Here is a 24071-nt window from a genome sequence, read left to right on the forward strand (position 1 = left end):
CGGGGAGAGCCTTTTTGTTTTCCTTCCGTTCTCTTTCCTAGACTGCATATATAATGGCTGGAGCTTTGGCATCTACCTTGGAACATGGGATGACCTTAAGGACAGAAGAAGCCACATGGTGAGAATGGCTGGACAAAAAGGATGGTCCTTGATCCCTGATGACTTTGTGGAGCTGTCACATGAATAGTAGACTGTCTACCTGTGATCTGGTTTTATGCAAGAGAACAAACATTTGTGTTTTTAGGCACTGTATTCGGGTTTTGACTAACAGTAGTTAAATGCAGTTCTTGAATACATTTAGGAAATCTTATAAGGTTATTAGGAATATGCTTTTTACCTCTTGGCTCAGGCTTTTGCCTGGATGGTGTTCCCTGTGGACCCTCCTAATCTAGCTTTCCTACCTCAGGCTGGTGACAACTGATTAAATTCACATGGCCATTGAATGCCCCCCCCCCATATGACTGCTTCAGACCTTCCCACAGGAAGAATTTTACCCCCCAGTTCCTTCAAGCACTGAGCAGTATCTTTGATTTAAGCCAGTAGACCTGGACAGAGATCAGATACTGGTTCCAGAGCAGTCTCAGTTTTACGAATGAGGATGAGTCCAGATCATCCAATTCTAGTTTAAATACCTCATCAATGAAAACTGCAAAGTGGATGGCCCTTTTAACTGTGCCACCTACTGTGTCCATTTAGGTCCTCTGAAAAGCAGATCCCAATATGGAATTAAATGTGCAAGAGATTTATTGGGGGTAATACCTGTGAAGAAAAAAGGGAAAAGGATGAAGAGGCACAGATTTGCCAGTAAGAAGTGATGGACTTGGTCTGTAACAGATGGGGAAAATCCCAGCTTTGCTAGCCCAGGGCTGAGGTCCTGGTTTGAAGTGAATTTTGACGATAGCCAGTTATTTAATGGGGAGACCCAGGAAATCAGAGAAACACAGGAATGCTGAGATAGATTCTCCATACCCCCTCCGTGGACTTCCAAACTAAAAAAACATTGGGGAGGGCCAAATGATCCTGGAGAAAAGTGGAAGCCAAGGGAAACACGACAACTGGCTACAGCTTTGAATGCATTCCTTAACCATGCACAGTTCACTCAGCAAAGGGTGGAAGTGTTATGAGCTCAGTTGTTAGAACACAACTTAAGCCAAATTAATTGGCTAGACACTAAGCTACTCAGACCCAGAGTTAACCTTTAGAAAGTTGGGCTAAAATGTAAAAATAAGACGTAAAACTCTGAACAAAGATGTCACCAGCTGCATACTGGGACTATGGTGGGAAGGTAGGCGTTGTGGGGAGGTAAAGACAGATCCTGCGGTTTAAATTCAGACAAGTTACTAAACACCAAACAAACAAAGCAACCAGACAAAGAAACACTCAGAGAAATAAAATAATCCAGAGTTATTATAACATATAAAATATTACCTGAAATGTCTACTTTTAAACCAAAATTTACTAGACATACAAAGATTTTGCAAAGTAACCCACACTCAGGAAAAAAGTAGTCAATAGAGACTGACTCTGAGTGGACCCAGATGTTGGATTTAGCAGAGAATGTCTTCAAACACTTTAGCGAGTGTTATAAATTTGTTCAAGGAATTGAAGGAAACTATGCTTGACAAATTAAAAGAATGTTAATAATGAGTTAACAAACAGGGAATCTCAACATAGAAAAAAATCATAAAAACCAAATGAAAATTCTAGAGCTGAAAAGTACAATAACGGAAATGAAAAATGTAACAAAGCTGTTTAAAATATCATTTTGGTCAATTGCTTTCAGCTCTCTTTTTTTGGCAGTTGTAGAGGATAAATTTTTAGCCTTCCTACTGAGACAAAGAGTATTTTTTTAAGGCAGAGAAAATTATTGTCAAATGTTGTTATTTATATTTCTACTGCTTTTTTCCTGAAAATATTTTGAGGTGGTAAATAATTGTTGAAATAGAAACACAATTTTTTTATATGGTCAATTAATCTATAAAAAGGAGGCAAGACTATACAGTAGGGAAAAGACAGTGTATTCACCAAACAGTGCTGGGAAAATTGGATAGCTAGATGCAAAAGAACGAAACTGGACCATTTTCTAACACCATACATAAAAATAAACTCAAAATGAATTAAAGACCGAAATGTGAGACCTGAAACCATAAAAATCCTACACAAGAACACAAGCAATGTCTCCAACATTGGCTGAACAACATTTTTCTAGGTGTGTCTCCTAAAACAAGGGAAACAAAAGCAAAAATAAATTATTGGAACTACATCAAAATAAAAGGCTTTTATACAGTGAAAGAAATTGTCAATAAAATGAAAAATCAGTCTACTGAATGGGAGAAGATATTTACAAATTATATATATGATAAGGGGTTAATATCCAAAATATATAAAGAACTCCTACAACTCAACACCAAAAAACAAATAATCTAATTTTAAAATGGGCCGAGGACCTGAATAGACATTTCTCCAGAGAAGTCATCCAGATGGCCAAGTGACACAGGAAAAGGTGCTCAACATCACTCATCATCAGGGAAATGCACATCAAAACCACAAGGAGCTATTACCTCGCACATCAGAATGGTAGAATCAAAAAGACAAGCAGTAGTAAGTGATGACAAGGATGTGGAGGAAGGGGAACCCTCTTGCACTGGTGGTGGGAATGCAAACTGGTGCAGCCACTCTGGAAGACAGTGTGGAGGTTCCTCAAAAATTAAACATGAGATACCATATGACCCAATGATTCTACTCCTGGGTATTTAGCCACAGAAAGCAAAAATACTAATTTGAAAAGATACATGCACCCCTATGTTTATAGCAGCACTATTAATAATAGCCAAGATATGGAAGCAACCTAAGTGTCCACTGATAGACAAATGGATAAGGAAGATGTGACACATATACACAGTGGAATATTACTCAGCTGTAAAAAAGATGAGATTGTGCCATTTGCAACAACATGGATGGACCTAGTAGGTATTATGCTAAGTGAAATAATTCAGATAGAGAAAGACAAATACCACATCATTTCACCCATATTTGGAATCTAAACAAAACGAAACAAATGTATAAACAAATAAATAAAAAGCAGAATCGGACCTATAAATGCAGAGAGCAAACTGATGGTTGCCAGAGGGGAGGGGGTGGGAGAAGGCACAAAATGGGTGACAGGGAGTGGGAGATCCGGGCTTCCAGTTATGGAATGAATAAGCCATGGGAATATAAAGCACAGCATAGGGAATATAGCCAATGATAGCGAAATAGCGTGGTATGGTGACAGATGGCAGCTACACTCGTGCTGAGCAAAGCAGAAGATACAGAGAAGTAGGATCGGTATGGGGGACACTTGAAACCAGTGGAACACTGTATGTCAACTATACTCAAGTTTAAAAATAAAAAAAAAATGGTTAGGACTTACCAACTTCCCTATCATTGCCCTTTCCAACTCAGGGCTAAGCAGAGAAAGCCAAATACGCTCTTCAACACAACCGCTAGGATGCCCCACTTCTTGTTAGCCTACCCAGGGCTTTCCCATGCCACCAACTTCTAATTAGAGCATACCTGAAGCCTTCCATTTTTTTCACCATCAAGCTTTTCCACTTCTTACCTATCTGTGTCTGCCAAATGCGAGTGGCCATGGCTGACTCTCTTGCTACACCAAGCTGTGAGCAAATAGCTCCCCTTCGTTTAAAAATAAATACGGAAGCCATTTTCCAACTCCATCGAGCCTTACACAAATGTAAGAACTCTCCCTGCAATAGATTTTGGGAGGTCAGATTTTTACCCTAAGATTTAGAGGATTTGGCAGGCTATTTGATCATTGGTAGAATCATTTATATTACTTTAAGAAACTTGGACACGGTAGGCAGTTGCTTAAAGGAAAGTGTATTTGTATTACGAAACCAAGTTGCTTCAGCTTTTTGAGCTATGCTCCAATCCAAGTTCAGAGGGAAGGTCCATGTTTCTGTGTATTATTTGGGTTTCATTTCTCTTTCAGTCTTGGCCACTTCAATCCCTTCAAGGCCTCTTTTTAAGGTCTCCTATGGTTGGTGAAATGTCACATTTCTTCCAACCTCTCAATTTTCTCTTTCATGATTATTCCCCTTAGTATTGGACACCAACCCTGAGATAGGTACTCTGCTTGGCTCCTTATGAGGATGTAAAATCTACCATGTGGAGAATTTTAAGGAACAAGTGACACAGATCTGCCTCCTAGTCTGACAACAATTTTATCAGTTTATGCATGTATCTTACTCCTTTTCTTATCGCTTCACCTGCACCCTGAGCCCTAGGTCTTACATTTCAACCCTTAATGAAAATAAATTGTTCTGGTTTTCTAAATACGAAATCCTGCCACTAAGAAGTCATAACCCTACGATGTAGTTCTGACATTGGCCTCATGCTGAAGACTGGGGTGTGGTCTTTTGGAGTACTCTCTCTCCTGACTCCTGAAAACACTTACTTGGATGTATTCGTGCATGGAGTAATCCCTTTACTAATGATTATGAAAGATAGGAAAAACACTGTCCAATTATGTTACCCCATTCAGCTTTTCAGGAAGGAGGAGGCATGAAAATCCTTTGCAAATCAATGCAAATGCATCTGTTACAAACACAGGGAACAGACAAGGTGTATTGTTTGATATTTGGGAACTTCTAAGAAAACGGGATAAATTCCTCTTTCTGTAGATCGTAGACAATTCCTATTCTTCCATTTCCTCCTTTTTCCATTGTCTTCCCACACATACAAATGTCGCTGGCGTCTCTATCACACAACCCAAAGAATCATTTTTTTGAGCACTTAAATGGAAAGTGAAGGAGATATGGGATATTCCATGTGTGTTCTTGGAGCACTTCTATGATGACATCACACTGACCATATCCAGTATATCATACGTGCTAAGATACAGGGTGCATATGTTATGGTTAAGGATATTTTCATATACTGCAAGAATGAATGTGTAACGAGCATTTTTTTTTTCAAGCCCACGCCACAGTCTGTGTGGGTGGTAGGAAGGGGGGAAACATCTGTGTGGATCTTCACTGAATATCCTGGAGAACAGAGCTGACAAAACCTAGAAGACGTGCCCATTTGCTGGAGTACAAGGGACACAATCAGGGCTGATGTCAGCAGGTCCTTGTGATCAAAAGCAAGCAGGGAGAGTTCGTACCTTTGTGTAAGGCTCGATGGAGTTGGAAAAGCCAAGTCATGTCATTATATCTGAAGCTAATATGTACTCAGATCAGCAAAGGGGAATTTGGGATTTGGTTAAATTCCATTATGTATTTTCTAGTATTCCTAGGAACTCACAGTCGTGCTTTCGTAACGTGACTGTTTTATGCGGATTTAACTGTCTTCAAAATGAGTTTTAGTCCATAAAAAGTATAAAATATTCCACGGTCCTTCACTCAGTTAACTGTAAACGCACGTGGATATGCCCTCCACTGGCATATACAGTAAACGTATTCAACCGTGGCAGCTTTCTTGTTTTCCTGGGATCACAGTTAGCCTCCATTTCCAATCTACCTTGAAGTTGGGCCCATACCATTGAATGGCAATGGAATGTAGGCAGAAGGGATATGTACAACTTCCAGGCCTGGAGGATGCCAAGGCACAAAGGTGATACCAAAGCCACCAAGTGATAACAGCCAAAGGTCCCTGACTTACTGTGTGAAGCAAGGCCATCCGCTGACCCTTGGTATATTTTGACATGACCAAGAAATAAACACTTATTGGTTATTAAACCATTTAGATTTAGCATTTGTTACAGCAATTAAACTACATAGATTCATGCAACGAGGATCTTTAATAGAAGACAAGGTAGAAATTTCTGATGTCTAATGATCTCACAGTTCGCTTGTGAGAAATAACATTCTGGAGTTTTACAGTAATTGGCCAGTTCTGATCAGTTATTCTCCACTTGATGTATCACAATTGCCTATGGAGTTATTTTTAAAGGCATATCCAGGCCCTGGTCTTGACCTAGTGAATCAGAACCAGGTAAGACACAGGCAGTTATTATTTTTAAAAACTTCCCTGTGTTTTACATATACCCTTGGCAATGAGGCATTACTCTAAAATAAGACAGATTTTACCTTCAGATTAAGCTAGATTGTCAAGCCTCATGGTTTGGGGAACATATAATTTGACTGATGAGTTCTTTAAAGTATATTTTGATTAAAAAATATTAACATCTAACAAAATTGACTTTTAGATGTACAGTTCTATGAATTTTACACAAGTATCTTTTCAGGTAACACTACCCAAATCAGCATACACAACAGTTCGTCTCTCCAACAAAAATTTACCTTACACTAACTACCCTTTTGTAGTCACACCCTCCCCTCCCCTCCCCCAAAACCCTCGCAACCATCCATCTGTTCCCCGGACGTTTCGAGAACGTCATAGAAATAAAATCATATACAGGTGACCTGGTGAGACCGGTTTCTTTCACTCAGCATAATGCTTTTGTGATTCGTGACACTGGCATCTATCAACAGTTTCTCTTTAATGCTGAATAGTATTCCATCTTAGGGACCTACTACTCTTTGCTTCCACTCACCATGGAAGATAGCGGATGGCTTCCAGGTTTGGGAGATTGTGAAGAGAACTGCTATTAAAGCATTCGTGCATTGGTGTCTGCGTCATCCTAAATTTTCCCCTCTCGAGGGCCATGTTTCTCAACTTCAGTACTGGTGACATTTGGGGATGGATAGTTCATTTGGGAGGAGCCGTCCTGTGCACTATAGGGTGGTCAGCAGCATCCCTGGCTTCTACCCACTAGATGCCAGCAGCACCCCCACCCCCCACCTCCCTGCCCTCCTTGTGACAAATAAAAAAAATGTCTCCAAATATTGTCCCCCTAGTGGAGAACTACCGCCTTAGGGAACAAAAACCTGACGAGTATCACTTTTTGTCTTAAAATGCCTTTATTCACCTACATTTCTGAAGCAAATTTTCTCTGGACGTGGAATTCTAACTTGACAGTTGTTTTCCTTCAGCATATTAAAAAAAAGATCATATTATCCTCCAGATTTCATTGTTTCTGTTGACAAGTCAGTTATTAAGTGCTAAGTGTTCCTTTTGAGCTAATGTAACATTCTTTCTGATCACCTGCATAGTCGTACTATGGGTGAAATGAACTCTTGACAGAAAGAAGATCTACTTCTGATAATGAAACCGATGAGGCCACACACATACCCAAAAAGTAGGAAAGCTTTGCTACACACACGATGAGGCTCACTGGGGAGAGCAGGGTGGGCTTCCCGAGCTGGTCTGAGAATGGTTTGAGAAAGCAAGGAAAGAAGAATGGCTTGGGATTTTTGTGGTGGTCAGGGAATGGGGCTGGACTAAGGGTTCCCACCTATAGGCCAAGGTTTGAACTTTGGTCTGATGCCAAAGAAGAGAGCACCTGGGCTTTCTTTACAAAAAAAAAAAAAAAAAAAAAAAAAAGATTTTATTTTTAAGTAATCTCTACACTCAACATGGGGTTCGAACCCACAACCCCGAGATGAAGAGTCACACGCTCTAGTGACTAAGCCAGCCAGGTGCCCCAACACCTGGGCCTTCTTTTTTTAATTTTTTAAAAATGTTTACTTATTTTGAGAGAGAGACAGAGTGCGAGCAGGGGAGGGGCAGAGGGAGAGGGAGACACAGAACCGGAAGCAGGCTCCAGGCTTTGAGCTGTCAGCACAGAGCCCGACACGGAGCTCGAACTCACAAACTGTGAGATCATGACCTGAACCGAAGCCTGAGGCTCAACCGACTGAGCCACCCAGGCGCCCCAACACCTGGGCCTTCTTATCAGCTTGCCCAGATGTGGGGCAGAAGGGAAAGAGGGTGAGGTGGGCTTAAAAGTTGTCAAGTAGCATAAAAGATAGGAGCCATACTCTATTATAAGTGTTATAAGGTTTTCTATGAAGTGCACTGGTGTGGGTTTATATTTTCCCTGCTTGAGGTTTGTAGTGCTTCTTGAATTTGGGGGCTAATTTTTGGTCTTGAAAAGTTCTCAGAAATGATTTCTTTAAATAGTACTTCCGTTCTATTTTCTCTTTTCCTTTTGGGATTCCAAATACACATGTATTCAACCTTTTCACAGCACCACAAATGTCTCAACGACTCTTGTATATTTTGCACCCTTTTGTCTGTGCTCCAGTCTGAATATTTCCTTCTGGCCTAGCTTTCAGTTTACCTTTTTTTTTTTCCTGTCCATCTATTAGGCCCATTTAATAATGTCTTAATTTCACTGCTTATATTTAGTTCTAAAATTCACATTCAGTTATTTTTTTTTTAAAAAAATATTTATTTTGAGAGAGAGAGCAAGTGAGCAAGGGGGGGGGGGCAGAGAGGGAGGGAGAGAGAGAATCCCAAGCAGGCTCCATGTTATCAGGGAAGAGCCCAACACATTTGGTTCTTTTTAAAATAGTTTCCATTTTCTACCAAAATTCTCCATCTTCTTCAAAACTCTCCATCAAGAATTCCTTGAAAATGTTAGAATTTAGGAACAACTAATACCTTTTGCTGAAAAGCAACCTCATGTACCAGGCACATCTATTCAGGCTTCCTTCCTCCCAAATTTTGGCCCCATACTATCTTCATAGCACTCTGATACTTTCAAATTCTTCAAATACATGTATTTGACCAACTTTTCTATCTGTTCCCAGCACCTGGGTGGTTTGAGCCACTTCCTAGGAATTACCAGAAGACTACAGACTTGCTTTGTTCAAACAAAAATTTTAATGCTTATTTTTTGAGAGAGAGGGAGAGAGAGCGTGAGCAGGGGAGGGGCAGAGAGAGAGGGAGACACAGAATCCGAAGCAGGCTCCAGGCTCCGAGTTGTCAGCACAGAGCCCGACACGGGGCTTGAACTCATGCACTGCGAGATCGTGACCTGAGCTGAAGTCAGACACTCAACCGACTGAGCCATCCAGACGCCCCCAGACTTGCTTTAAAGCCTGGGATAATTTTATAAGACAACTGTCCCAGTTTGTCAAAACTTAGTGTCATGAAAAAAAGATGATGAGGGAACTCTGTGAGATTAAGAGAGACTTGAGAGACAACCTAATATAATGCATGGACCTTGTTTGAGTCTCCATTCAAGTGAACCGGCTACTAAAAGGTATTTTGGGAAGCACACGGGAAATTTGAGGAAGAGATTGGGGAGTAAATAGGTGATATTAGAAAATTATTGATAACTGTGTTAAATGAAAATTCTGGCATTGCAGATATGCACAAAAATGTCATTTTTAGAAATGTATACTGATGTGTTTAGCGTTAGAACATCAGGATGTGCTGGTAGAACACGGAAGAAAAAGCAAAGTGTAATTGACTTAAATCCACATGGGGGTTTGTGGGCATTTATTATATTAATATTCCTACTTTTCTACATATTTGAAATGTCTCACGATAAATTTTTTTAAACACACAAGAGGTAATGTTACCAGATTTCATATTTAAAGTCTCTAGCTTTAACTTCTAAAGTTGTATAGTATCTAGTAATGAGGAAAACCAACCAAAGATCCATCTGAGGCTTAAAAGTTTTCCCAAATTGATTTACACTTTTACATAATTTTGTAATTCTTAATTACTATATGCAGTAAATTAAATAATTATAATAATTAAGGAGCTAATATAAGTCTGATGACTAGCTGGAAAATAAACATTATTCAAACAAATGAAATGAAACATTCCTATGCGCAGAATTTTAATGATTATAAGCAACTGATAGACTTTCCTTAGAAAACTTTTGTTATAATAACCTTCATGCCCACAGGGAAAGTTCTGTAAAAATTTAAAAAGTAGTGTACTACTATTTTGACAATTCTAAACAAATTACTTGTAAAGATTGATTGTGAAGAAGTTCAATAGGTTTTCTAGAATATAAAAAAATTTTTTTTCACCTTAGGACAGATGCTTACCATTGACTGAACCAGCTAAGACTTTTCTTTAAAAATTTTTAAACGTTTATTTATTTTTGAGAGAGACAGATTGTGAGTGGGGGAGGGGCAGAGAGAAAGGGAGACACAGAACTCAAAGCAGGCTCCAGGCCCCGAGCTGTTAGCCCAGAGCCCGACGCAGGGCCCGAACTCACAAACCGCGAGATCATGACCTGAGCCTAAGATGGACGCTTAACTGACGAGGCCACCCAGGCGTCCCCCCAGATAAGACTTTTCTTAGGTAAAAATAAAAAGGGATTGGGGCACCTGGGTGGCTCTGTCGGTAAAGCATTCGACTCTCGACTTCAGCTCAGGTCACAATCTTGCGGTTCGTAAGATTGAGCCCCACATTGGGCTCTGAGCTGACAGTGCAGAGCCTGCGTGGGACTCTCCTCTCTCTCTCTCTCAAAATAAATAAACTTACAAAAATAAACACAAAGGTATCGCCGTTACTTTACACATTTCTTAAAATTAGGTCCAGCTCTCTGGTCCACTGCTAACCTTACTTAAGACATCTTACCTATCATAATAGACCTGTGTTATACATGCCACATGAAAGTGGAAGCAGATGGAACTATTTGGGAATGCAGCCTGGCTCGGACAGGTAACTTTTCCTGCTGTAGTTTTAGTAAATAATTTTAGGGTTAGGATTACATTTCCTGACATTTTCAGTAATTAGGGTTGTGTAGTGACATTATACCAGAGTATCATCTGTCACAATTGTTGGAGGAACTATTTACCAAAAGCCTGTCAGTCTGTGGTCTCTTTAATGCAGCTTCTTCCAATATAAACATCTCATTTTATCGTATTCAATATATTTATACTACATTATGCCCCCAACATCCCATACTCCCAAGAAGGCTAAATGTATATAGGTACGCAACCAAAAACTGACCTTAGTAGGTCACTCTTCTCATTCTTTAAAAAAAATTTTTTTTAACATTTATCTTTTGAAAGACAGAGACACAGAGCCTGAGCAGGGGAGGGGCAGAGACAGAAAGAGACAAAGAATCCAAAGCAGGCTCCAGGCTCCCAGCTGTCAGCACAGAGCCTGATGTGGGGCTTGAACCCATGAGCTGTGAGATCATGACCTGAGCCGAAGTCGGACGCTTAATTGGCTGAACCACCCAGGCGCCCCTTGGTAATTCTTTAGCTCTCTTTTCCTGCTGAAAATCTGATATCAAACTAGGGAAGATTACAATTCAGATAAATCCAGGGCCCAATTAATTCTTTCAACATATTTTCCTTGTGAACAAATTTCTCTTACCAAAATTATATCCTTTGTTCAGAAGGGAGGTCACAAGTTGCTTCTTGTGGGCCAAATTTGGCCTGCAGCGATGGCTTGGCTCTCCCTAACTTATGTATGTACATGCACGCAAATGAGTTATCCATATAAAAACCCAGATTTCCACCTTCTTTTCAAAATGCTGAGAACCGGGGGCGCATGGATGGCTCAGTCGGCTAAGCACCTGACTTCAGCCCGGGCCATGATCTCACGGTTCATGGGTTTGAGCCCCACGTCAGGCTCTGTGCTGACAGCTCAGAGCCTGGAGCCTGCTTCGGATTCTGTGTCTCCCTGTCTCTCTGCCCCTCCACCACCTGCACTCTCTGTCTCTCTCTTTCTCTCTCAAAAATAAACAAACATTAAAAAAGATAAAAAATAAAATGCTGGGGATCGGGGAATACTGGGCGCAGTCTTGAGAAACAGCAGTTACCAGCTAGAAGAGAGCAGCCACAGCTCCAATATGCATACCCGTTTAGCCTTTGAAAATACTTTAGTTACGTGACCCCTGGTTTAAATGCGCCGTTTGTTTAATTCAATAAAATATCCCCATCACTCTTGAGATAAAGACTTTCCAACCTTTTGATTTGTCTCCTTTTTACTTACTCACTTCTTACTCTTACAAGGTAAAAAAGTAAGCCACATCTTCAAGCTCTGTCTAAAAAAGATACTGTTAAGCTTTTTAAAGAACTACTATCAGATGAAAAATCTTTAAACCATGTGCCCTGCTGGCAAAAGGAAATTTTATAAGTCTGGAAATGTCTTCAGTCTTGGTAGCCTCCCAAAATCAAAGCAGGCACAAAAATGCTTAATTGAAACTCAGGAGCATGATAACGTAATCAGTCTGGTTGTCTCCCCCAGTAATTATTCAGATTTTCACCTCTAACCCCATTGCCACTTAGGCCCCTGAGGGTAGAGGTCTGTGACAGTAACTTTGGCTTCATTCTTGTGGCCAACCCTGATGATTGAGTTGGCCTCATTTTCTTATGGATGCTTCTGATCGTGTTCACTACTTCTGTTGGAAGAGTTTCTCCTCTGCTCATGGCAAGACTTTCTTTTCCCTCTATGGATTTATAATGGCCTGTGGGCAGCAGCATTATACTGCAATAAACCATACGGCAAATACTTAAAAAAACTGAGATTAAACTTACAGTGTGTGTGTGCAAATTTCTAAGAAACAGATCCTTACCCAAACTCTATGTCTGTACACGTGAGAATTTATTTGACAATCATTTGACATTTAACACAAGCCCACCGTGTGTGGGATCCTGGAAAAGATAACACCCCGTGACAATTCCTGCTTTGCTGTAACTGGTGGTACACGAGATAGAAATCTCAGTATCACAGAGCACCTCCACTGAAGATACCTAATCAGTAAAGATCCAGAATTTTGCAAGTCTTTTCATTTTAGGAAAAGTCATAGCAAGAATATACGAGGGTAGAGACTATGAACAACTGAGGATGTTTTGTGTGATCTGTAGCTCTCAACCTGACGTCTTGCTCTGGGTTGAATGGTCTCCTGGAAAAGATATTGAAGTCCTAAGCCCTCACAATGTGGTATTATTTGGGAAAAGAGCCTTTAAAGAAATGATCAAGTTAAAATGAGGTCAGTAGGGTGAGCTCGAATCCAGTAGGACCAGTGTCCTTACCAAAAGGGGAAATTGGAAACAGAGACGGGCACGCACAGAACAAAGACAATGGGGAGACAATGCAGTGCGAGGACAAAGGGTTGGAGTGATGTATCTAGAAGACAACACCCGAGGCTACCAGAAGTCAAGAGAGGCTCCCTCCAGATGGAGCATGGCCCAGCAAACACCTTAAGTTCAGACTTCCGGCTTCCAGGACTATGAGACAATAAATCTCTATTTGAAGCCACCCAGCTTAGGGTACCTTGTTACGGAAGCCCTAGGAAAATAATACAAGAACCTTTCCAGAACTGTACGGTTTCTTCATACATAGCAAGGCCTTAGTGCCTCCCAAGTTCTCCTGTTTAACGTTTTGACATGGATTTGCATGCCCTTTTACGATGCCTAAAAAGTTCTACCACTACTGACATTTTCGAAGTTAATATCCATTTAACATTTGGTTCATAATGATCTGAACAAGGTCGGTGAACCCCTAAATGTTAAGTCAACAGATTCTATTTTCAAGTCCCAGAAAGGTCAGTGAAAACATCCAAAGCAGGGGCACCTGGGTGCCTCGGTCAGTTGAGTGGTTGACTTTTCATCTCCACTGAGGTTCTGATCTCACAGTCTATGAGATGGAGCCCTCTGTCAGGCTCTGCACTGACAGTGTGGAGCCTGCTCGGGATTTTCTCTCTCCCCTCTCTCTCTCTCTGTTCCCCCTCTCAAAATAAATAAATAAACAAACTAAAAAAATGTCCAAAGCAAATTTTTTATATACAGGAAAAAGGGGTGAATGGAAAAGACAATGAAGATGAACAGTTTGGGGATTGAAATAAATCATTTCACTTTCTATTAAGCTAAGGTTATTGGTAAATAGAATTCCTTTTATTTTTGAAACTAGTATAAATGGATCATTCTTATTCAATTGTATCAATGATCTCTTCTGGCTTCTTTTGAAGAGTTCTCAAATATGTTAGCTTTGTTTTTTGTTTGTTTAAGTTTAGCATCCACTGATCTCCTTTCCACCCAGTTAGGAAACTTAGGTTTCTAAATGGCCCAAACAGCTCCAGGTGAGAATGCAGAATCATTCCCCATCTATTCCCTTCTACGCCCATGTTTTCTTAGTTTGTGGCATCATATCTGGCCATAGGAAGTGCTCGGTTACTATTTCTTCAAAGTAAAAGCCAGATATGAGATCACATTTAGAAAATCAATAGAATACAAGCATTTACAGGGGCAGACAACTGGTATGGTGTTTTGATACGGCTTTTTAAAAAGGCATTTACTCCTATACACTAAAACGGACTCTCGGTGTTGACGATTCTGCACCAACCACCTTATTAAAGTCTGAACTCTTGCAGACATCTGAGAAAGCAGGGATGGCATGATGCTGTCATGACATGATGCTGGTCTCATGTCCACCTCTTCCAAGGGCTTTGACTTAATCCTTTCTTTGGTCTGTAACCCAACCCGTTCTCCTTTTCCAGAATCGGCCAAATGACTGGTATGGTGGGTAGGCTCTGAGATGGCCCCCATCACGCAGAGCCCTTGCCTCCCGGTCTTCGTGCCCTGCCCTCATCCTGAGTATGAGTGGACCCTGTGGCTTGCTTCTAACCAACAGAATGTGTCAACGGTGACAAAACACCACTTACACGATTATGTTACCTAAGACAGTGACCTCTGTCTTGTTAGCAGCCTCTATTAACTCTCATGCTGGCTCTGATGGTGGAAAAACCAGATAGAAAGGCTTTTTGCCAGAATAAAAGTGCTATTAGTTTCTATCGCTGCATAACAAATTACTGTAAACTTAGTGGATTAAAACTATATATATTTATTATCTCGTAATCTTCCTGGGTCAGGAGCCTGGGTGCTGCTGAGCTGGGCCCTCTGCTCAGGGCCTCACAAGGCTGCAGTCGAGATGTCAGCCAGAGCTATGGTCTAATCTAAGGACTGGTTTCCTCTTCCAGCCTCACCAGTTATTTGCAGAATTCAGTGCCTTGCACTTGTGGGATGGAGGCCCTCACATCCTCGAGGCTTCCCACCATTCCCTACCACACTGTCCTCTCTGGAATATGCAGTTTGCTTCTTCAATGCCCGCATCTCCCCTGCTCTCAATTGCTCTGACTTCTTCCATCTCTCATCTGAGGTGCCTCTTTGAAAGGGCTCACCTGATTAGGTCAGACCCACCTAGGATCATTTCCCTTTCGCTTAAAGTTACCTGCTTAGGAATTTTAATTACAACTGCAAAATCTTTCACCTTTTCCACAGAATGTAACCTAAACGACAGAGTGGTATTTCATCATATTCACTGCCCATGCTCACGGGGAAGGGATTACTCAGGGCAACTATACCAGCTGACGGGAACCTGGGGGGCCATCTTTGAAATGTGCCTGCCACAACCGGCATGTCTCAGTACCATCTGTGTGCTTTATTTCCACTAGGCTCCTACAGTTTACATTTTGGTAAAGGATTTTTGCAATACTATACTAGCACTACAGCGGCAACGGCAAAATCAGAATTGCCCTGACTGTAATATTTACACGGAAGACCATTTTGTACCATTTCAAAATCACATCTACTCTAGACCAACGATCCTTTGCATGAAACACAAGAATGGAGTTTCTTTTCCTGTCTTCAACTGGGGCAACGGTCACTGCGATCGAAGAATAAAATGTTGCAGTCAGAAGCCCGAATGGCCAAGACAAAGCGGTCTGCTCCATGAAACGCATACTATCTGTGAGCGCAAGACAGCCACGTTTCTATCGGAGCAGACTCGACAGCTTTCCCCTTCCTACTCCTTGTGGCAGAGCACTGTGAGAGGGAGTCAACAGCACTTATCACGGTCAATGCTGGAGACGGTTGAAGTGAGCAAGCCTGGCCGTGTTTCGTTCCGCCACGGTGGTGATCCGTGGTAGGTTAAACGCTGCAGATCGTACCACACAGTCTGCCACGCCTCTGTGCCAAATCCCCTCCCTGAACAAGAGTGGGAGGCAAAGAAATGTCAACAGTTTCTCCACAAAGACGTACCGCTGACACGGGTGTGCTGATATTTTCTTTACTCAGAGGTAAACGAATTTTGTCTCTCTCAGTATTTTAAAACTAAACAGGTTGTTTTTGGCCCCCATTCTGTCAACTGATAGAGAACCCCAAGTACCTCTTAATTTTATTGATATTCACACATTTAAACAGTGGAACCGACCAGATATAGTTTATTAAAATGTGTTCATCAAAAACAATTTTGACTCAGTTTTGAAAGATTGCAAATACATTAAAAACTGTTACAGTGTCATGAGATTGCAAATATTGCCTTATGAAAGGATAAAGAAATTGTTCAGTAAAAACTATGAAATATCTTAATTTAAATTTCACATATAAAAATATATATTTTACGCAACACTGAACAGTTAAGGCCACAGAACTTGAAGGAGAGTTTGAGATACACATATTTTGAAATCGCTGGTCAAAAATATTAGCATAAACAAACAGCAAAACTGGTCGTAACATTCAAAATAAAACATTAACTTCTATGTTTAAGGGTTTGTTATCAGAAACTTTCCTTCAGAAGTCAGAATGGTTTTCAAGTATAAATTACAATGTGCTTGGTGATCACGGAGACATAAATGTATATTTATAGTATCGTACAAGATTTTGACCTTCTCGCCATACTTGGGGGTGAAGTATCCTGATGATTTTGCCCCATGTGGCTCTGGCTGGCATCTTTCTGATTGCTTTTAAAAGCTATTTGATCTCCTATTGGTTTTATCTCTGAGAGTGGCTCATTATTACTCTGCATACTTTTCTGACTCGTGAGTGACATCCTTTTAAAGAAGAAAATCTAGAAAAAAAACCCACACACACAAAGAATTCATTTCAGTAAGTGAATAGCCACTTAATAGGATTTAGAGGGGATAATTTTCAACTAGTCTGAACATTGTTTCATCACACCCTTACAGGGTGTCACATGTACAAAGGGACATGCTTAGTGTCCAGCAGCACCTTGTTTTACCAATGGCAATCATGCCCCTTCCCTAATAGAAGACCTTTCAGGGTTTAGCTTTCAACACTGTCAGTGCCTTGGGAATACATTACCATTTTTCTTTAAAGAGCAGATTTGTTATTTCACTTTGTTGTGATGAGAGAAGAAAAAAAAAAAAAGAAAAGTAGGGTATCCTGGAGGATTTCCCCATTCCTGTAGATGGGAACTTCTGGGAAAACGCTGGTGCTGCCGAATGATGGCTTTGGGGGCCCAGGGGCCTGAGCAGGCAGCTGGATACCTGGGTCTGCTACTCGGGGGAGTCCGGGGCCGTGAACAGGGAGAACACACACAACAGCCGGAGAGAGGAAAGTCGATGCCATAACCCAGGATCGCAGGCAGGCAGAAAAGAGAACAGAAGAAAAGAGACTGAGGAAGAGCCAAATGTGAGACACAGGTGGAGGAAGAAGAGCCGGCACTGGGACAGAGCTTTGTAGGAACACAGTCAGGAAAGAGAGGCACCTCAGGAGTCAGGGAGGAAAATGTACCAAGAAGGGAGTGGCCAACAGAGCACAGACAGGAGAAATCAAGGGAGATAGATGATGACTGGAAAGTTCCATTTGACTTAACCCCTTTGAGGATTTAGTCAGAGAGAAAACAGGATTCCTGAAGTGTAACAGCACAAATATCAGTTCTGGCAAGATGCCCCAAACAAAAAACAGGTGAGAACTTGGCTCCTTGGGAAATCAAAATGATGCAAGTAATTGCTTGCTGTTAGTCTTGAAGAATGGAGGAATTGAAGCAAAAAGGTATAACCCAAAAACTCAGAGTCTAGCTAGAAAAGGGTCTATGGACTAAACTGGGGGGACCCCTCTTTCGTTTCTGCTTTTGCGCGGGAATCCCTATCATGAAAATTCTGCTACTACAAAACATCAAAAAATTCTAAGTGTAAAACATCTAATTTTATGATGTGTACAGAAGTTCATGAAAAAAATGAAGGGAAATCCCTGTGGGCCACAAAATGTAGAGGGCGCAGGAAGCCTCAGAGGTGAGCGAGCAATAAAATGGCATTTATTGATCTCACAACTTAGACTCGCTTTGGTAAACGTATCTGATCTCATAAAATGTGGAAAATCGGGACTGAGACCCCCCTACATAAAGTGAGGACCCTCTAGGGACTATGCCCTTAATTAAGTCCACTTACACACACTGGGAGACGGCAAAATAACCTGTGTCCCTTGGTCTAGGCTGTGAGTGAGGGAGAAGCACGTTCTCCTAGTGTGAGGCTGGGCTCCCGTTTACTTTACTGGTGCCGGTGAGGAACGCTTCGTGCTCCCGGAATGGTAATGCCCAGGAGAGCTACCAGAGGCTCTGACAAATTCTCTATGGATGGATTTTCATGGAAGCCTTAAGGGGCGTCCACAAAAAGTCTCAGCTGAACATGAACTCAGAATCCAAATTTCTTTTTTTTTTTTTTTAACGTTTATTTATTTTTGAGACAGAGACAGAGCATGAACAGGGGAGGGTCAGAGAGAGGGAGACACAGAATCCGAAACAGGCTCCAGGCTCTGAGCTGTCAGCACAGAGCCCGACGTGGGGCTCGAACCCACGGACCGTGAGATCATGACCTGAGCCAAAGTCGGCCGCTTAACCGACTGAGCCACCCAGGCGCCCCCAGAATCCAAATTTCAAAACACATGAGGAAGCAGGACACTACCAGCAAGTCAACCAAAGCAACAGACAGATTTAGATTCCTGAAGATGTCTGACGTTGGGATGACTAAATATAAGTGTGCTTAAAGGACCAGGATAAAAAACATGAGCACGAAACAAGATACTAGTTTTTAAAAGATCAGAGTGATTTGAAGAAGAATCAAAATAGAATTTCATTTCAAAATGAGAAAAATATAATCGATGAAATTAACACTCAACAGGTAGGTTAAAAAGACTAGTTTTAGCTGTAAAGAAACTATGGCATCAAAGAGCTCTGAAATATGAGGGCTGTGACATTCCCCCAAAATATTACTTAGACACAGACAATGGGAAAGTAACATTGAAAGGCATGGACAACAGAATGAAAAATTTCATACCAGGGAGTGCCTGGGTGGCTCAGTCGGTTAAGTGTCCGACTTCAGCTCAGGTCATGATCTCACGGTCTGTGAGTTTGAGCCCCACGTCAGGCTCTGGGCTGAGAGCTCAGAGCCTGGAGCCTGCTTCGGATTCTGTGTCTCCCTCTCTCTCTGCCCCTCCCCTACTCAAGCTCGTTCACTTTCTCCCTCTCTCTCTCTCAAAAATAAACATTAAAAAAATTAAAAAAAAAAAAAGAAAAATTTCATATCAGAATTCCAAAGAGGAGGGAGGAAATACTCAAATACACAATGGATGAGAGTTTTCTTAAACTGATGAATGACCTGAATTCTCAGAGTCAAGAGTCATAATGAATTAGAAGAAAGTTAAAGCAAAAGAGTTCACACCTGGGCATCTAGTAGTGAACTGAAGCACGTTAAAGGTAAACAGCGTGAAAAAACAGCCAGAGAGAAAAAATGACAGATTATATACAAAGTCATCAGCAATTACACTAGAGCAAATTTCTTAAAAGGAGCATAGGAGCAGATACCAAGAGAAAGTGAGCACTGCCCAGTCACCTCAATGTTCATTTGCAAGTGAACAGAAACTGACAAAGTTAACTACAAAATGGATAGGAACTTCCAAAGTTCTGACAGGAACCTCCAAAGGATTTCTTCAGGGAGAAGAAAAAGCATCCCAAAAAGGGCATCTGAGATGTAAAAAGGAATGGTGAGTAAGAAAGTGGTATAACAAATAATAGTTAACATGTGATTGGTGACGCTAAAAACTTAAAATACTTGACACTATAACATGTAAGATGGGAAGGAAGGGGTGACAGAAGACTCCTCTAAGATCTTGCTATTATTTGGGGAAAGGACAGGAACATTAATTAGCTTTAGATCTTAGGTACGTATATTAAAAATTTCAAAGACGCAAATCCAGCTTATAAGCCATTTGCAAGTGACTCATCTAAAACACAAGTCAAAGAATGAAAACAGATGTATCAGGCAAGGGCTAACCAAAGCAAAGAGAGTATGGCTATATTATTAACAGACAACACAAACTTTAGCATTTTTTAGGGATAAGGAAGAATACAAATAGTGAGATGACAAATTTAAATGTAACTGCATTAATGATCAGATTAAATACAAATGGGCTAAGTGCTCCAATTAAAAGGCAGAGATTGTCAGATTAGATAAAAGAGCAAAACCCATCTGGATGCTGCCTGCATCAACGTACTTCAAATATAAAATCACAAGTGGGTTAAAAGCAAAACGATGGAAAAAGATATAACATGATAACTCTAATCAAATGAAAGCTTGAATCGCTATATAATATCAGACCAGGCAGATTTCAGAGTAAAGATTATTATCAGGGGTAAACAAGGCCATCTCATGATGAAGGGGTCAATTAATTTAGAGAATATAACAATCCTAAATGTTACAGAACCTAGTAATAACTTTAAAATACATGAAGCAAAAACTAATAGAAGTACAAAGAAAGTCGACAAATCCACAATTATATTTAGGGTTTTTTAGAGCTTATTTATTTATTTTGAGAGAAAGAGGGAAAGAGAGAGAGAATCCCAAGGAGGCTCTGCGCTGTCAGCGTGAAGCCCAATGTGGGGCTTGAACTCCCGAACCAAGAGATCATTACCTGAGCCAAAATCAAGAGTCAGATGCTTAACCGATGAGCCACCCAGGAGCCCCTATTCAGGGATTATTAATGCTTTTCTCTTAATAATAGATCTTACAAGTAGACAGCAACTCAAAGGATAGAAAATACATGAACAACACCGTCAACCAACTTGATGCAACTGGTACTGACAGGACACAACAGTATTCTTCTCAACCTTCTCAAGTGCACATGGAACACTTGCCAAGATAGACCTGATTCGGGGCCATAAAACAAGTCTTAATAAATTTAAGAGGACTCAAGTCATACTAAGTATGTTATCCAATCACAATGTAATTAAATTAGAAATTAATATCATAAACATCTACGGAAAATCCCCAAATAAGTTGAAATTCAAGAATTCATGAGTCAAAGAAGAAATCCGAAAGTATTCTGAACTGGATGAAAATGAAACCACAACATAACAAGTACTTCAGAGGAAATTTACAGCACAAAAAGCCTGTTTTAAAAAATAAGAGAAGTCTCAAATCAGTGACCGCAACTTCCATGTTAAGAAACTTTAGGAAGAGAAGAGCAAATTAACCCAGAGAAAGTAGAAGAAAGGAAATACAACAGTAAAACCTTGGATTGTAACTTGTTCTGCGAGTGTTCCGCAAGACAAGCAGACATTTCTAATAAATGTTAACTTGATAAATGAGCGATGTCTTGCAATATGAGTAGTACGGGATGCCAAACGTCACATGATCACAACTGAGCCAACGGTTCTCGAAATTTGCTTTGATCTATGAGTGCTTTGGATTACAAGCGTGTTTCCGGAACTAATTATACTCACAAACCAAGGTTTTACTAGTAAAGATTAGAGTGGACATAAATAAAATAGAAAACGATACGGAAAAATCAATGAAACCAAAAACTGGTTCTTTGAAAAGATGAATAAAAATGATAAACTTCTAACCAGTTAATCAGGGAATAAAAAACAGAAGACATACAATAAATCTGACAAAATCCGTGTAAGACCTGTATACTAAAAACTACAAAACATTCCTGACAGAAATTTAAGAAGGCATCCATAAATAGAAAGGTATCTTCATGAGTTAGGAGACTTAATATTGTTAAGATGTTAATTCTTCTCAAATTCATCTGTAGATACCAAGAAATCCCAACCAAAATCCCAGCAGACATTTTTTTTTTTCAGTAATTGTCAAACTGATTCTAAAAATTCACATGGAAATGCAAAGGGCCTCGGATGGCCAAAACAAGTTTGAAAAAGAACAAAGTTGGAGGACTAACGCTTCCTGATTTCAAGACTTATTATGAAGCTACAGTAATCAAGACAGTGTGATATGGGCACAAGATAAACAGGTGGAAGGAACAGATTAGACTCTAGAAATATGCCCACACATGGAAAAGTTAACTGATTTCTGTGAAGACAATTCAGTAGAGAAAGGGTCATCTTTTCTCAACACGTGGTGCTAGAACGATTGGATGTCCATATGCAAAAAAAATAATAACTTCAATTCATACCCTCATCATATAAAAATTCACTTAGAATATTATTCAGCAACATAAAGGGATGAACTACTGATACATGCATAGATGGGTTTCAAAATAATTAGGCTGGACAAAGGAAGCCAACAAACGAAAAGAGTACATGGTGTAGGATCTCATTTATATAAAAATCTAGAGCTTGCAAAATAATGTATGATAAGAGAAAGCAGGTTTGCTAAGGATAGCAGGGGGCCAAGGGGCATAGACGGGGATCACAAAAAGGCACAAAGAACCTTCCGCCAATAACGGCACTGTTCACTCTCTTGTGATTATGGTTTCATAGGTGCACACACGTCAAAACTAACCAAATTATATACTTTAAATATGTGTAGTTTATTATATGTCAATTATACCTCAATAAAGCTATTTTTAAAAAGCAGGGGAGTCATTATTGGGTAGCCTGAGACCGTCTCAGGTTTCAAGCTTGGGAAAAACTGACAATGACAGGACACCGTATGTGTAATCTACCTCGAAGTTTTCTCCTAATACAGAGTAAAGCTAACTGTGTACTTGAGGCGAGTGCTCATTTGTAGCTTGCAATGGATGAACAAAGCATACCATCAGAGAAAAGATAGCAACTAGGAAAGACAAGAATTCACAAGCATGTTTTTTTGGTGGAGAAATTCTCATCTCAGCGTCCTTTATTTATGGTAGTGACAACGGGTAAAAAATCTATTGACTGTTAACGGGCATTGGGAGCTATCCAGAGAATCTGGCATGTTCCAGCTACTTTCTGAGGGAAGGCAGTGCATCTTTAACCTCTGAATCTGCAGCCTCTGGCCTTGTGCCTGGCACATTAAGAGATAACTGATTAGTATATGCTAAATAAATACATGAATAAACTCATTCTATAATGTAAAATTCTTCTTAGTAGCTGAAAAGTTTATCGTTTTTTTCCTTAGCTACCTTAGATGGAAATTAGGCCGATAACATATTTTTCTTAGTGACTAACTGTGGATCCAAATAATCAGCACTAACTATAGTTCGGAAAAGTAATATTGGGTAATCTCTAGATAGAACAATCACCTAACAAAAGATCTCTTCCACCCGTTAAAATCATAGGTCGTAACTTGTCTACCTGAAACATTTAAAATCACCAAGACAAAATTCAGTGGTGAATTCTGTTTTGTAGGTGCCAAGAGTACAATTCTTTCTTTTCTTTTTTTTTTTTTTCAGATTATCTTTGGGATGTCTAATTACCTGGGGGAATGGGGGGGGGAGTTGGAATGCAAAATCTCAAACATGTTTCTTTTGATATGATTTAATGCATCATTCATTTTCCAAGTTTTAAAAACTGTCTGATTTGTTTGTCTCAGATGGTATAAAAAGGTTAGAGACACTGTAGATTAAAATAAAAGGTCATGTGGGAATGACTGAAAGAAAATCTCACCTAAATCATCTATTTCCTTTTTAAAATATGTAGAACAACAGGATATTCTTTAAGTAGGAAATACATTTATTACTGCTTGACTTTTGAAATATGATTTTCATTACTTTCTTTTCTTTAACCAAGGACATATGCATTTACTGAAATACATTTTTCCACTAGGTGTCAATGAGCATTTAAGCAGAATCCAAGTTTAAGACTGAATTCTTCAACCTGGCACCTGTAGCCCACTATACCCTGGCCTGACCTCACCTCTGTCCCATCCCCTGGTGCTGGCACTAGAGCTCCCTGCTTGGCCTGCTCTGTATGGGAGGCACCACTCTGCTTCCCACAGGGCACCCCTTCCCTGGCTCGGCCCCCTCTCCTAGTCCTGTGTATCCAAATCCTACCGCCTATGGGCAATTGCAACGCTTAAGACTGGAGAGCCTGAAAACTTCTCGAAACTCAATCATGTATTCATGAAAAATCATGAGTACACATTTTCATTTGGTCAGAGGTATGTTTCAAATATTTCTTTCTGCTGCTTCACTTCGCTTTTCCTATTAGGCTCCTCCGTCTCCTGACTCCTTTACTTTTCATCTTGCTCCCTCACATTTCATTTCCTTTTCCAGAGTCTTCTCCTGAGT

General features: G+C 40.3%; 1 protein-coding gene across 3 annotated transcripts in view; it reads right to left on the reverse strand.

Annotated features, from left to right (window-relative positions):
* Positions 1-16027: 16027 nt before the first annotated feature.
* The window catches only part of RPGR (retinitis pigmentosa GTPase regulator), a 53339-nt gene continuing 45295 nt past the window's right edge, over positions 16028-24071 (reverse strand). For 2 of the 3 annotated variants that reach the window (XM_043570451.1, XM_043570449.1), the window contains one exon: positions 16028-16671. In XM_043570451.1, the coding sequence (XP_043426386.1) occupies positions 16465-16671 (207 nt within the window). In that variant the 3' untranslated portion in view covers positions 16028-16464. Of the gene's footprint in view, positions 16672-21799; positions 22847-24071 lie in introns of those variants that run through there. The other variant, XM_043570450.1, reaches the window with a different exon arrangement.

Source organism: Prionailurus bengalensis, chromosome X, assembly GCF_016509475.1.
Source record: "Prionailurus bengalensis isolate Pbe53 chromosome X, Fcat_Pben_1.1_paternal_pri, whole genome shotgun sequence".
NCBI lineage: Eukaryota > Metazoa > Chordata > Mammalia > Carnivora > Felidae > Prionailurus > Prionailurus bengalensis.